The sequence below is a fragment of the Synchiropus splendidus genome, chromosome 3, assembly GCF_027744825.2.
Source record: "Synchiropus splendidus isolate RoL2022-P1 chromosome 3, RoL_Sspl_1.0, whole genome shotgun sequence".
NCBI lineage: Eukaryota > Metazoa > Chordata > Actinopteri > Syngnathiformes > Callionymidae > Synchiropus > Synchiropus splendidus.
This window is the reverse complement of record NC_071336.1, coordinates 35300503-35316109: the sequence shown is the minus strand read 5'-3', so window position 1 is coordinate 35316109 and position 15607 is coordinate 35300503. Positions and strand designations below refer to the sequence as shown.

The window sequence follows — 15607 nt, the reverse complement described above, 5'->3', positions numbered from 1 at the left end:
AGCGAGCGCGGGGAAGCATCACTCCCTCTCTCGCACTCACCAGCTGCGCCGCCGTCAGTCTCGGAATGTAAAGCTCCGCCGCCGCCAGGACTGACTCCGACTCCCTCTGCACCGCTGAGCTCGAAGTGGGACCGCAGCGTCGCGCGGACGCCTCAAACGGTGAGTCTCCGTCTCTGCGTCCTCCCGCGCGGCAGGAGCGCAAACTCTCGGCGGCGTGTCATGACGCTCGCGGCACCTGTGCGCCAGCGGCAACTTCGCCGCCGGAGCGAAGCCGCTGAAGCGTGCGTCCCGCGGAGCGCGCGCGGGGAATCGGACTCGCAAACTTCACCGTGTCACGACGGAAGGTCGTGGACGCAACACCGCTCATGAGCTCAGTCAGTATTCGCAGGTTTGATGGAGATGTTGAACTTCAGCGTAAATAGAGGGACTGCAACATAAATACAACGCATAACTACACGGTAATGACAATTCCAATTTTCTAATTTTAATTATCATAATCCAGCCGTTATTACAAGATTGATTAATAATGTGTTCATTAATTCTCTGTTGAGAGTCGTTGAATTTGGTACTTCACCCCCCCTCCCCACCCCCCACCCTCTTCTAAGAGGGGCTGCCCCCCCTGCCTCCCTGAAGCTGCTCAGAGGATTCGAGAACATGAGTAAAGCTTGCTCAGGTTTGGCCGGAGACTGCGGCCAGCGGCGGCGGAGGACGGGTCGAGGGCTCCCCCAAGTGGAAGCTGGAGGGAGCAGTCTCTTGGCTGCTGCATCACATCCCACCTTCTCTGAGGCCCCACTCATTCTCATCCCGCCATCAGTTGGGATTTATATAGTGTACCATGTGCGGAAGAAGTTTTCGACGGAAATTCACGTGACATTTATTTCAGTGAAAACAGACATTGGCGTTACGTTCAACAGCCACACTGGCGCTTTATGTTTTGGAGCGTTTCTCTACCGTAACTACTGACCGTACAGTCAAATGTGGCGACTTTTGAAAGGCATTTGCGATCACACTCTCTCGGTCAAACCTGCATTTTCACCCTGCAACAGTACTGAAATCACCGTATTTATTTAGCGTATAAGTAATGTCTGGATGCAGTGGTTCTCTTCTCGCTGCAGCAAATTTAAGCCGATCCTTTTCTCTAATTAAGGAGCCCAATTCAAGAGTGTTTTTTTTTCTTAAATCATGGTGCAGTTTCTTCGCAGCCAATTAACTCCCTATTCCACTTTATCATATTTGGTCCTTGTTGTTCAGGTTGATGCAAGCAAGTCATGAATTAATACATGTGCTGGCGAAAGAAAGAGGCTACGATTGGGTCCAAACATTTCTCACTGAAGTATTAGTTTCAATCTGCAGACCATTTCAAGTGTGCTGCGTTTGTGACAATATGACAGTATTATTCATTTGTTTACATTACATTTACATATGCTCTGGTTTGAAAAAAAGAAAAGAAAAATCATGAAATATACTGTCGATACGTCGCGTCCTCATGTAATTCATGTCTGCAGTCCATTATCTTGGCAAACGTGTGTCAGACTTGTGCGTCTGAATGTGGTGAGGATGAAGGATGGAGGAGTCAAACACGAGCAGAACTAAAATGCATCTCCTCCTCTCCCCGCTGTAAACCTCTGAATTCTGATCTTGATATTCCGTCTGGTCGTGTTGACGCAGCTGCTCACATTTAAATCAGAAAAAGCTAGCGTAGCGTCACCATGCTCGATGGATGTCAGTGACATGAACAAAACACTTAGTTTTACATCAGGTTGCCTGGAAAATATGTTTCAAATATGCGTGGGATTATTCCACTGTTGTCCACACAGAGCGAAGAAAACAAGCTAAGATAGTGAGGCTATCATCCAGTGTGGTCGTTTGATTGACGGCTCATGCTATAAATATCTAAAATGCATTTGCAAAAAAAAAAAAGGTGAGTCATCATAGATTGAATCAAGGTTGTTAGCTTAGCATCACCGAGCTAGTGATGCTACAAAGCTTACGTGAATCATTCCTCCCTCAAAGCTCTTCAGGCATAAATAATCGCACATGACATGTTGAAAGTAGCTTCTTCATGCTACGTTGCCAGTTGCTACAAGACAAGCAGGTCAGTGACGTCGATAAACGTATACAACAGCAGAGCATTAAAAAAGTTTGGAGTCTTTCTCATGTTTAAAGATTAATGAAACTAATTGTGATAATCACACTAACGCAGATTAATCGCACTGAAGCTGCATTTAGTCGCGATTTATTTAGCATTAATCTTGGGATGATACACACTTACACAGTTTCCCTTGGGATTAATAAAGTTTTTCTGATTCTGATTTTCTGACTCGACAGTTTGAACAAATACAAGAGAGAGTGAGTGATCTGTGATGAATCATGGGTGGACTCTGCTTTAGCGCGATTCATGGAGATGAAAAATCTTCATAGCTTTACAGTCCAAACTTTATTAATATAAAATAAATGCAAAGCAAGCAGCAACAGCAGAGACACAAGCCAATCGAATGACTGAAAAATCCAATGATACGTGCGATAAACAGCAGCATGACGCACGGATCCAAACATGAATCGCGTTTCAAAGCCATCATTAGCCTCCTGCTAGCAGCCACCAAAGACAGTTAGCAAGCGCTGTCACAATCCTTTCTGGAGTCCCGTATCTGTGCTGTAATTTCATTCATTTGGATGAACGTGGCGGAGGAGAGCTGGACGCAGCGAGGCGTCACGTCTGTTGTGGGAGGGAAAGTGAGAATAAATGAGGACTATTAAACTCATATTCATGGTCGCTCACACTCTGGCCCACTTACTGTCAGAGCGTGCGTGTGTGTGTGTGTGTGTGTGTGTTGGCCTGGACAGTGTGTATCTCTGCCCTTGTCTGAGTCACAAACATCTCTGTGGTTGTTGACAAAAATCTATGCTGGTCGCAGATTGTGTGTCGCTCCTTCAGGTTTGTGTGTGTGTGTGTGTGTGCGTGTGTGTGTGTGTGCGTGTGTGTGTGTGTGTGTGTGTGTTGGCCTGGACAGTGTTTATCTCTGCCCTTGTCTGAGTCACAAACATCTCTGTGGTTGTTGACAAAAATCTATGCTGGTCGCAGATTGTGTGTCGCTCCTTCAGGTTTGTGTGTGTGTGTGTGTGTGTGTGCGTGTGTGTGTGTGTGCGTGTGTGTGTGTGTGTGTGTGTGTTGGCCTGGACAGTGTTTATCTCTGTCCTTGTCTGAGTCGTAAACATCTCTGTGGTTGTTGACTAAAATCTATGCTGGTAGCAGATTGTGTGTCGCTCCTTCAGGTTTGTGTGTGTGTGTGTGCGTGTGTGTGTGTGTGTGTTTTCATGGCCAAGATTAGAAGCTTTTATCGTTCCTGTACCAGTCCATCCAAACTGTGCCGTATTTGATTCAAGTACACACACATTCAGCCACTCGAGATGCGCAGCTGTTATCGTCACGTGGTTAAAGTGACTCAGCTTAATGATTCACCCACCACTGAGTCAGTGTAACAGCAATCACGTCTTCATGGTTGTGAGAGAGAATCAAGCCACTTGATGTTTGTGGTCACTGTGTACTGTTGGAGCTGCTGCTGTGTTAGTGGAGGGTGTGAAACAGGTCGACACTCTGGCCGGAGAACTCACTCTGGACTGACTCACTTGGAATATGAGACGACTTGGAGGGTCAATGTTGGGACGAACGAGTCACTTTAGCCTTTTGACTGCTTTAACCCGTGAGTCAAGAATCACTCCTAACACTGACTCAAACTGAACAAATGCTTGTCAACACCAAGCTCAAGGAAGCTGAGTGCATATATATATATATATATATATATATATATATATATATATATATATATATATATATATATATATATATATATATATATATATATTAGCATTATTTTATTTGTTCATGAAAAAAAAAAAAACTTTTGACAAACTCTACTGTGTCGACTAAAATAAACTAGATTTGTGGAAGCCTCATTTACAATGTGCCGGAATCATTTCACTTCATTTTCCAATCAGACGTATTAGAACTAATTATATTTGAGTTAAATGTGAGTAATTAATTCAGCGTTTCCTTCATGGTTGGTTGAGACTCAATATTATGAATCATAATTGAATCTTAAATTATCTCATGAATAATTTCTTCTATTTAAAACAGTGAAATATTGCACATTTTTTCTTCTCTGGTTGGTTGGTTCCTAACATTTGTATTTGCATCATTTGCTTGTTTTTCTCCACTTTAATATTTAGAAGAGATGGGTAGATGAGGCTTCGTGAAGCAGTGTCCTAACAGTGTCCGCTCTTGGTTTAGAAATGATGTGAGGCTTCATTGAATGAGTTGTTCAAGTCCAAACATTTTACAGCAGACAGCGCCATCTGGTGACCTCTGAAAATCAGGACACTGTGTCATGAAGCCTCATCTGCCCAGCTCTACTAAATATTAAAGTGGAGGGGGGAAAAAAAACAAATAATACAAACGTGAGGTGTTGCAAGGTCAGTCGATCCTGGCTTTGCCCCAGGCCCTCCTCCCAGTTGAACATCTTACAGGAGAAGTCCTCAGCTGGAGGAGCTGAGGTTCTCTCCTCTTTCCAACCTGACTGCACCGAGAAATTTCGTCCACAAGTTATGAGCCGAAGCAACAACTCGACTCACAGTCGTATCGATCGAAAAGGTCACACAGGCTCTTCGTCTCAAAACGTGTCCAGATATTTGTGAGACTCTTAAGAGCGACATCCATGGGTTTGTCGGGTCGAACTGTGGCCTCCCACCTTCTCGACCCCAAATCTTTAACTGTGATTCACGACACACTTTGTCAAAAACAAGCGGTCGGGGGCGGGGAGTCAATTCCTGCTGACGCAGCCGTCCCAGCAGCGGAAAAGAAAAAGGCTCATGAGGAAAGCGTCCGCTTCAGATCTCATTAACCGACTCATTTGATTTTCTATACAAAAGCTTAAATTCATTTACTGCCACGTGCGACAATGGCAGCGGTGAGATAATCTGCTGAAAGACCAAACGGCTCTTTGTTGCGACAAACCGCCTTCATTGACTTTGCGCTGCTTATTTAAGAGCAAAAGGAAAGTGGCGCGTCTGTTCCCGTGGGAACCAGAGGGAACGGCTGTCAGGACGACGCCGGCGCTGCCAGCCGCTATAATGCCAGCGTGCTAATTTGGCTCTTTTAGGGAGATAGGCCAGATTTATGGGGATTAACGTCTCGCAGGTTGTACATTATGCATGCGCTCCCAGGAAGACGACTGCCGATATGAAGAATGGGCGCCAGGCTGCGCAGGAAACGGGTGAAGAAGCACGTTGTTTGGTGATCAATCCGGCTGGCTAAAGAAAATATTCCCCAGAGTAGCCTGACAAATTGTGGGGAGTGAGTCGCTTCTTGTGCCGCCTCCTTTATTTCATCTGACACCTCGACGTAAAGCCAGTGTTTTTCTTTTCCCCAGCAAATATCTCGACGACAACGTGAGACTTCGCCTCTAGGTTTGCTGGAGACGTTTTGTTGGACTGTGTTTCAAAAGTGGGCTGATGGAGTCCGAAGGGTGTTTGTTTGGCTATTTTTGTGAGGACCTCTTATGGCCATAACCCTTTCCCCAGCCCCTCTCCCTTAACATAACCAACCTAAACAAGTGGCTAAGCTGAACCAGGACTCTGAACCAGACTGAAACCAAAATATAGAGAACCACTTCACTGAGGTTTTAACCCTCTAAACCTCATGAGGACACAGCAAAATGTCCTCACAGGAAGGTGCCAAGGTACTCAGCAGATGTGGTTCCAAGAATTAGTGCCCAGAAGGACTGCTGTACACAGACACACAAACACACACGACATGTTTTCAGGCCACTTCAGTGGAGAGACCGTTCAGCTGCTCCACCTCAACATATCTTTCCAGGCCACCTCCCTCTCTCCACTAGCTTAGCTCAATGGAGATTTGCTCCCATGTGACGCTTCACTTTAAACGGCTGGTAGCTGTTTTTTTTATTTCTTGTTAAAAGCTCTAAATACGAGTCATCTTCCTCGGTTCTCCCAAACACTTCAGCATGGTGCAGTAGGGGCCTGACACTGAGGTTTTCCAGGCGTATAGGGAGTTTTCCGTTGTGAGCAGTACCCTGTCCTCAGTCTGGGACTCCTCCCCTTAAGAAGGGCAGTGAAGGACGTACAGTGCACACTCCCAAGCCACTCCCCTCCCCGTTCTGCCGTCAGGGACCGGAGAGTCCCCCTGCACTGCGTCCACTATTCATTTCACTTCCTCAAGTTTTTCACTGAATCTGTTGTGTTTGCGAGTCTGTACTTCGCTGTGGTCATCTGGTCGACTACTCATGACTCACAAACTTAGGTGCTTCCAGTCAAGTTTCATTTCATCACTGGAAAAGAAAAAAAAAGGATGAATTGGTCTCAAGTGATTTCCCTCTGCATGGCCTGGCATTGATTCGTGAAATGGATTATTGAATGGATTTTCTCCTGCGCGTAGTGTGAACCAGGACAGAGACATTAGGATCTGACATAAAACTCAGAGTCAGTGGGTTCAGTTCTTAGAAAATCTCCATATTGAAGCAATGTGACTTGAAAACGAAATAGAATCGATTCATGATTTGAATGGAATCAGTGGATTGGTTATTGAGTCAAGTACCCGGCTCTGTCACGGGACACCAGAAGACGTGTTGGGTCCCAATGAAGGTCAGTTGAAGGAACCGCTCCTCTGTTGAGTCCAACGGAAACACTTTGTTTTGGAAGGTGACCTGATGCTGTTGCCACTGTGGTGCACCAAACAAGGCATGTTCTCAGTGGGTGGTGCTCTTGCTTTATAAACGCTGAAAGGCCTCATTGACAGATCATTGGTTTACGCCAAAGATGGAAGAGCAGACAGCGCCATCTGGTGACCCACTGTTTCATGACGCTTCAAGCGGAGGCAAAAATAGATGAAGAAGGTGCAGTCCCTCAACCCGCCGTCAAATTAATACAAAATTGCAGACTACAATCTTAACTATGCATCTGTTGGAAGAGACTTAATCTCAAAGAAATTCACTAAAAACAAATACACATTCACTCCTGAATGGCACATAGTCCACCCCCAAGGTCCTGGCCTTTGTTCCAACCAAACAATCTCTTTGAAAAAGAGTTCAGAAATAATCTGTGAAGTGACCAGGAAGTGACCAGAGTTTATTGTGTCCGAAGGAACAAGGTTCGTTTGCGTCGCCTCCTCTTCATGCTGTGATCGGGCATTTCTCAGTTCCGCTCAGGTTCCCGCTGCTATAATCGTAACGCTAACAGCGCCACTCAAACAGCGCCACTTGCTGTAACTATCTTCCGTCTCCCGCACCATCGGAGGAAATGTTGTCAGCCTGACGCCGCAGACAGATCAGAAAACCAGCAATTCATCTGCTTGTTATTGCCTTTTCTAATTAAGATTCCAGCCCGTCCTTGAGCTCTAATAGCATTCTGGATATCAATCTTTGATGTGTTGCGCCTATTAAGCGCGTCTTCCCGAGCCCCTCCATTAAAGGCGCCGCGGCGGCCGCGGCGGCTGGTGCAGGCCCCGCTGAGTTATCTCAACTTACTCAGCCTATTACAGTCGGCCTGGCTTAAGAGAGAGAGAGAGAAAAAGTTGTTTATGATTAGATGAAGCCAAAGCAGCTTATTTCATCCTCGCAGAAGTGACGGGACCAGAACGTGCTTGTAAAGCCACGTCCGGCGCTTGTTATCCCTAATCTGGACACGTCCGTCCTGGCAGCTCTAATCTGCTCACATTATTCCGCTGAATCAGAAAATCTGGGAGCAGATAAAAACCAGCAGCTCCTCGGAGTCTCGCGCCCGCCTGCTGAATACATCGCACACCTCGTCCGTCCAGAGAAAGAAAAAAAAACTAACGCCAGCCCGCTGACTCGAACCACGCGACTCAGCACTTTATAGATTCCTGAGTCCAGTTGGATGATAAATGAGTGGAAGGTGGCTGCTCGCCTTATGAATTAATGCTTTAATATCAGCATGTAAAACAAGCGCCCAGCCGCAGTTTCATGCTGTTCCCGGAGGGCACTCATCAGCAGAAACATCATGACCACTGCAGGTGACATTCGTGTGGGATTAGAAAAGATTAGTGCCTCATGTTGGCGTGGCCTCTTTACTTTTGCTTTCTGACTGTTTCTGATGGAGCTGAAAAGAAAAGAAAAGTCAGATGCAGAACGGAGGATGAGACCAAACCTGCAGAGAAAAATTGCATCTGAAACAGAAGGAAAACAAAGGATTGAAAACTCATATTGACAAATACGAATTGTTGCAAATAAATACATCACATGATTGTGACAAAGGGGAACCGCACAATAACAGACAACACGTGGCTCACGGATGAAATACAAAGCATTAAGACTAGAGTCACGGCTGGAAATGGTATTCCAGACAGAAGTCGTCAACCTTTTGTCATGATGAAATCATGTGGGACCACACACTTACACAAAATAAAGTCATAAAATCCTGTCTGCATATCGAGACAACCGGCCCAAGCTTAATATTGTTTCATGTTTTTTAAATGAAAAATTGTCAAAACTTTTAGTCCTTTTTTTCACATTATATTTGCAGAAAAGAGATTCAATATCATTGTAAACACAAACTGAAACAAACACAAAGCTAATGATGATCTGGTTCCTTTAGAAACAAACCACTCCACAAAAACAAGACGAAATATAAAGAGCCACTGTGTGTTGTCACCTCTCAGTTGGATGCTCCCTTGACCACAGGAAGTCGGGTGCAGAGAGACAGGGGTTTAATGTTCGATATATCTGTGTCATTCTATCAGTCACATGACTTCATGACGACGTCACGCAAGGTCACGTATCCTCACTGAAGGTCTTGCTGACGCAGAAATGCATCTTCGACTACCAAGCAAAGCCTTCGCAAAATCACCCAGGAGTTGGAGGCGGAGTTGGAGGCAGAGTCAGACTAGTGTCTGGAGCAAGCACACCTGAGAGGCACCAAGTCGACCTGAGAAAGAGAGCCGTCTAAAGGGGGCAGCGTGGAGCACATTATTATCCTGAGAGCAACCGGACAACACCAGCGTCTCCTTCGGCAAAACAATGTCAAGAAAGTGGAAGTCACTTTGTCATCTGCCGCTTCACAGAACCAAAATCAATACCAGGTCACTAGAAAATTGAACAAGCCGAGAGACAGTGGGCGCCAGTTTACCAGCAGGAAGGTGAGCATCACAGCAGACAGCAACCCAGTATAGTGGGGAGCAGGTGTATTCGATAGTGGAGTGGGTCCAGCCATGAAGCTCACAGACACGCAGGGAGCGGAACAGGAAGTCGACATGCAAAGTTAACTAAACTTGTGTGAGGGGTGTGGGACACCCTGGACAGGAGGCCAGTCTCACACATCTTCAACTGTGAACATGCAGGACATGTAAACTCCACAGAGAGTTTCGCTCTGAGAGTGTCCTCCAGCTGGACTGGAGCGCTCGAGCTCCTGCTGCCAGTGGTGGTCCGCCTGGGTGGTGAACAGGCGGCATGTCCAGCGGATCCCCTGACTGACGTCGACTCAACTGTGCTTCACTTTCACATCACGGCGTGGTAAAGACCACCGCCTAAGCCTCTTCATGAAGTTCTGAAGTGCTCATAAAGACAATGAAGCCAGTGATTCAGGAGGCCGCCCTGACGACGGAGCCTCATCACCGTGGCGGCAGGAAATGGAAGCAGCCGACACCAACTCTCATTTGCATTTGACTTTCACCTAATTGCTAATGCACTTTAGCGATTGCAGCCATTTGCCGAGGCGTTGCAGCGTCTGGTGTCGCCGGCCTTGCTTCGCACCAAATCGCCTCTTTCATGTCGACAGCATGAAAGTCGCGGCTCCACTTTTGGACAGCGACAGATGATGTGCTTCTGTATTGTTGCATTATTCATGAAGGCGACTGAACTCCGGAGCGTCGGGGGCTGGGATGTTGCCGATTTGATCCCCGGTTTCTGAGCAACTTTCTGAAGAAGTTTGAAAAGCAAGGGGTGATTTGATGCAGCTTCTCTGCGACATACGCGCAACACAGTGTTCAACAGGACCTGAGAGTAAAAGACACAAAGATGCGATGAAACGTGACAGAGTGTTGATCACTCATTTAAAGAAGGTCTTCGTCTATGTTCGCGCCAAGCGTCATCTACGCTACTTAAGCGACAGTCAAGGCAGAGGCCTGATCATGAGCCACTGCTGGGTGGGAACAGGGATGCTGCACGTTCCAGGTGGCATTTCTGGTTTCAGTTTAAAAATAATTTGAATAGAAGTTGCACGACATTCAGTTGTCACATGATGAGAGGAATGAAATGGGTTAGAAACTAGCGGTTGCCATCATTCAGGACTCACGTAGCTCCACCGATGGATCTGTTGGACCCTGAGACGGCCGCGTCTTTTGCTGCTTAAACAGACTTCCGATGTAGATCAAGGGCTTCACTTCTGTCTCTCTGATCCGCCATGTTGACTGTGCTCTAAACATAGCCCCGCCCCCAACAGCCGGGCCTGCTTTTTTAATGCAACTGAAGAGGCAGGGGGACGTTGAGAAACTAGCAGCCTCTTACACCTGGTGTGACTAGCACAATGAGCGTCGCTATGTTAGCATTGATGATAGCGTTAAGACTAGGGTCACGAGTGCAGGAAACGGTATTCCAAATGATCCAGTCGGAAAAGGAATTTAAACTGCAAAAACAAACAACCATCACACAACATAGCAAGACGACTTCTGCGAAGGCTTCATTTTGATGCTTTACGGAACTGTAGCCTACAAAACGTTTTTGCTAAGCCACTCTTAAGCACATGTCCACTGTAATTTCCAGACTATAAAGCCGCTACTATTTTCTTGCGGTCTGAGCCCTGCAGCTTATACAACAGCGCGGCTATATGGATTTTTACAGGCTGAAATCAGATTAAATCAGAGGCAATGAAATTGATGAAATCAGAGCCTTTTTATTCTCCTTGAAGCGCTCAAAATGTTGTTTTCGCCCGCGTGTCCACAGCTCCGTCAACACAGAGGATCTCCTGGAGGTCTGGAATCCAGAAGAAACCGGCAGTGGTGTCAGAACTTTAGGCACATGGGCGAAAACTGCGTATTTTGAGGCCTTTAATGTGAATAAAAGATGTGAGATGCTGTCTCCAGTGCGTTCGGCTCAAAAGTCTGACGTGAACACAAGTGAGTCGGGTTTTAGTTGCAGACTTCAGCCTGGCTGGAGAGCTGCACCTTGACAATTGTGAGAGCAGCGTGGATAAATCGAAACGCTCCTCACTCTCGATGCTGGAGCCCATTTTCAAAACAAGTTTTGAAAATGATTTTTAAGCCGGTACAGCACTGACCTGTGCAGACAGCATTGGCAGCACACATTGGTACACATCGGCCATTTGCGATTCGACATTCAGGAGTTTTTCGAAGAACATATCTCGTAAACATGCACAGAAAAACGTATGGAACACACTTGTGTATTGTCTTCTACCGCGCTGGCGCTAAACGGTGGATAATACAAGCGCCCTCCTCTCCATGTGAACAGATTGTGGCGCTGTCTCGCTGACTGCACTCGCTGTACCTTCCAGAGTAGCTTCCTTCCATCCTCAGCACACTGATGGCGGAAATCCCAGCCCCTTAGTCGTCAACCTTTTGTCATGATAAAATCATGTGGGACCACACATTTACAAAAAATAAAATCATAAAATCCTGTCTGCATATCGAGACAACTGGCCCAAGCTTGTTATTATTTCATATTTTTCAAATGAAAAATTGATCGACTAAATGAGATTTTGAAGAGTTAAGCGGAAACTTATGTAGAAAGTTTTAGTCCTTTTTTTTCCATCAGTCACATGACTTCATGACGACGTCACGCAAGGTCACGTATCCTCACTGAAGGTCTTGCTGACGCAGAATTGCATCTTTGATGATCAAGAAAAGCCTTCGCAAGATCACCCAGGAGCTGGAGGCGGAGTTGGAGGCAGAGTCAGACTAGTGTCTGGAGCAAGCACACCTGAGAGGCACCAAGTCGACCTGAGAAAGAGAGCCGTCTACAGGGGGCAGCGTGGAGCACATTGTTATCCTGAGAGCAACCAGACAACACCAGCGTCTCCTTCGGCAAAACAATGTCAAGAAAGTGGAAGTCACTTTGTCATCTGGCGCTTCACAGAACCATTCTCTTTCCATTTATTCCGCGTCTAATGGAGAGGGAAACATTATTTTGTGACTTTTACACGCACGTTTGAATGATACCCTATTAGCCGAGTGCATAATTAGCTGCTATAAATCAAACAAATGAGCTTGAGTGCGCATAAGTGTTGCCCTGAACGCCGGCGAGTAATGTGCTTCATGTTTCAGTCACCGTCCTTCGCTGTCAGCTCTCAAGGTCCGTGATGAGAGCGCCCGCCTAAAGTTTTCCTCTCTTCCTTCCAGGGATTTAAAAGGACACCCTCGTACGGAATACCATGTCCTGTTCGATGACACCGCCCCCTAGTGTCCACCTCGTCCCAAGCTCCTAATAACGCCAGAAGATACGCAGGACTGTTTGGCAGCAGACTGGATACCATGCTGACGAGTCGGCTCCTGCTCCTCCTCACGCTCCTGTGGTCCAGCGCCGCCCTGCCGTTCACGCCTGGGAATATCGGGAATCTGCTTGGGCTGTCGGGAAGCGACGGGAGGATTCTCCAGCGCTCCAAACGAGGATGGATGTGGAATCAATTCTTTCTACTCGAGGAATACACCGGCACTGACCATCAATACGTGGGCAAGGTAACGTTCCTGGTTTGAGTCGATGCGCGGAGCAAATCCCTGGCAGGAAAGTGTCAGCAGGCGGAGTTTACTCAGGCGAAGCCAAACAATGAGCCGCCGCCGCCGCCGCCGCTATTTATCAAGCGATCAAATCTGGGGGCGAAGATTGAGCAAGGTTTTGTCAGGATTTACAAGATGCTTATCTTTAAGATGGGCACATGAATCACAAACACGGCTCTTTATCTCGACAGACATCACACTGCCCTGCTAACTTTTCATGAGTCGACAAGTAGAACTCCAGAAACAGATGTGATGATTCAATAAAGTGTGCAACACTGTCATTAAATGGCGCTTCAATAGCAACGCTGACTGACAGCTCTGCCAACACGGGCGGCTTGAGCTTTCCAGTCTTATTCAAGCTGCCGCTCGAAGGGTGAAGAAGTGATTCATTGTCTTTTAATTGAGCACTGATGAACCAGAATCTGACGCCGACTCTTTATGCTGCTGCTCTGTGATGCAGCCGTGAGTCATGTGGCGTCGCACGTTTTTCTTGAGCCACTGTGAGGCGACTTGGATGATGCAAGCAGGGACTAGTTGGTCGAAGGTGGATGACTCATTCAAGGGTCAAATGTTAGCGGGTGGATGCTCACTGGAGATGAGATGGAGGAGGATTTTGTTCACGAGTGAAGGGAAGAATGGCGATGTTCAGTCACGAGGACAAGAAAGAGCGGAGCTAGGACTCTGTCTGGACTCGCTGTGAGAGATAAGCTCAGAGGAGAAGCTGCAGGAGGAGACAGTTGAGGTTTTTTTTTGAAGAACAAATCCTCTAAACATTCATCGAAAAACATGGAACACGTTCGCGTATTGTATTTCACCATGCTGGCACTAAGTCGTGGATAATACGAGCGTCAACCTCTCCGTGTGAACAGACAGTGGCGCTGAGTAGCTTCCGTCCATCCTCAACACACGTACACTCTTCCACAGTAAAACAGTTCCAGGCTCCTGCAGGCGACAGTTGAGGGGTCTTCAGGACGAGTGGCAGATCTCAGTTGAGCTGAGAGGAAGATCAGGTGTAGCAAAGCGTCGATGAGATCACAAACACCATATGATCGCACCAGCGTTGCACAGCAGCGTGCGAGGAGTGGTGTGAATTCCTGCAGTGAAATATGAGACAAAATATGAATGAAAGTGTTGACACTAAAGCAAAGCTGGGAGCATGGTGCTACACACCTCGACATGAAAACACCACGCAGCGCGACACCGTGGGACAACCATGCCGACCTGTCAGAGGGTGGAGCACCGCCATCACCGACACTAAGCACGACACCAAACGCAACACAAACTGAAACAGCATCAGACATCCCGTGTCACATGAAAGCACCAGTGTGAAGCAACATGGTGAAACTCAATACAAAGAGTGAAATTGCAGACACGCAACTTAACAGCTCATGATGTAACTGAGCAACATGGATGTGGCACTGGAAAGGGGCCGGGTGACAACATGGCTTCACAACAGCAGCATAGCAACCGTCGGTTTAGGTCCTTTTCACGGCCCGTCAACAACATGATGCAAAGGCTGTGTAAAAGCAAAGCTCAGCCATGTAGCACCACTGATGTTGAGACGGAATTCTACACAACAACCTCATAAACTAGCTGCAAACTGCAGACGGCAAGGCCCCAAAAAGGCCCCCAAAATAGACACAACCATGCCACACTCTAGAAACAACAGCGGTGGGAGAAGAGAACTTGTTACCTGGATGAATGTCACAGGCCCTTCTAAACCAGAATCAGAATCAGACTCAGAATCAGAATCAGAATCAGAATCAGAATCAGAATCAAATGTATTGCCATGGTCAGTGGGAATCCCACCAACTAGGAAAGTGCTTTGGAATAAAATAAAATAAAATAAAATAAAATAAAATAAGAGTGGGAAGAGTGAGGAAATGAGGGTTTTTGGCAGGCAATATTGCCGCCTGCTGGTGAGAGGGCGCATCTCAGTTGGCGCTCCAGGCCTCTTAGTGGGTGAAGCACGTACGACAGAGAGGCTCAGAGATCTGAGAAGAGTCGTGAAATAAAACAACCAGCAGTCCCTGATGGAAGCTTGTGTGTTTGTGCGAGGAGTGTCGGAGGGAACATTTATCACGAGGCTCCGGTGGGACGGCAGGGAAGTGAGCACACATGTGGGCCGTATATGAGATTTATAGATACACGCTCGCTGACAAAGTGCCAGATTGGATGTGGCAGCTACAGAGACACTCGCTGTTTTTTCATCTCTGGCGTCTGGATGTTTTTGACCATGTTTTTAATCTGTTTTTGGAACGAAAAGTAAAGAGACCCAATGTTTTAAGTGGTTGGAGGATTGCGGTAATGCTACAGATGGAATCGCAATGAAACAACTTTGAACGCAATTCCAGCCGGTCCTCGCAAGTTCTGCGAGGCGCTGCAGTCACTGTGACCTTCTGGCCAAGCCCACCAATCACTTGAGTCTCCTTTGGCCCCGCCCCTCTATGCATTTCCTTTCATTGTTGTGTTTTTTCCATCGATTTTATTGACATTTTACTGTAAAAAAGCAGTGACATATTAATTACTATAATTATTATTTAATTATTTATTGTTCCAGCAAATTATTTACGCAATATTTATTTATCAAATGAAATACACATTTATTTTAAATGGTTATTTGGCCCGAAGACAGTCAAATATACACATAATTATGTACAATTATAGTTAAACAAATTATATGTATAAAACAGAAACAAAAACCTGTAGAAGTACAAACAATAAATTGAGAAAAAAAAAAAAAAAAAAAAAAAAAAAAAATATATATATATATATATATATATATATATATATATATATAAATATGTGTGTGTGTGTGTGTGTGTGTGTGTGCAGTATCCCAGTGATGTTTCC

At 46.2% G+C, this 15607-nt stretch overlaps 1 protein-coding gene across 4 annotated transcripts in view; it reads left to right on the top strand.

The window, feature by feature from the left end:
* LOC128755394 (cadherin-10-like) overlaps positions 1-15607 on the top strand; it is a 40408-nt gene continuing 24801 nt past the window's right edge. For 3 of the 4 annotated variants that reach the window (XM_053858785.1, XM_053858786.1, XM_053858787.1), the window contains exons 1-2: positions 15-159; positions 12380-12715. In XM_053858785.1, the coding sequence (XP_053714760.1) occupies positions 12512-12715 (204 nt within the window). In that variant the 5' untranslated portion in view covers positions 15-159; positions 12380-12511. Of the gene's footprint in view, positions 160-12379; positions 12716-15607 lie in introns of all 4 variants that reach the window. The other variant, XM_053858788.1, reaches the window with a different exon arrangement.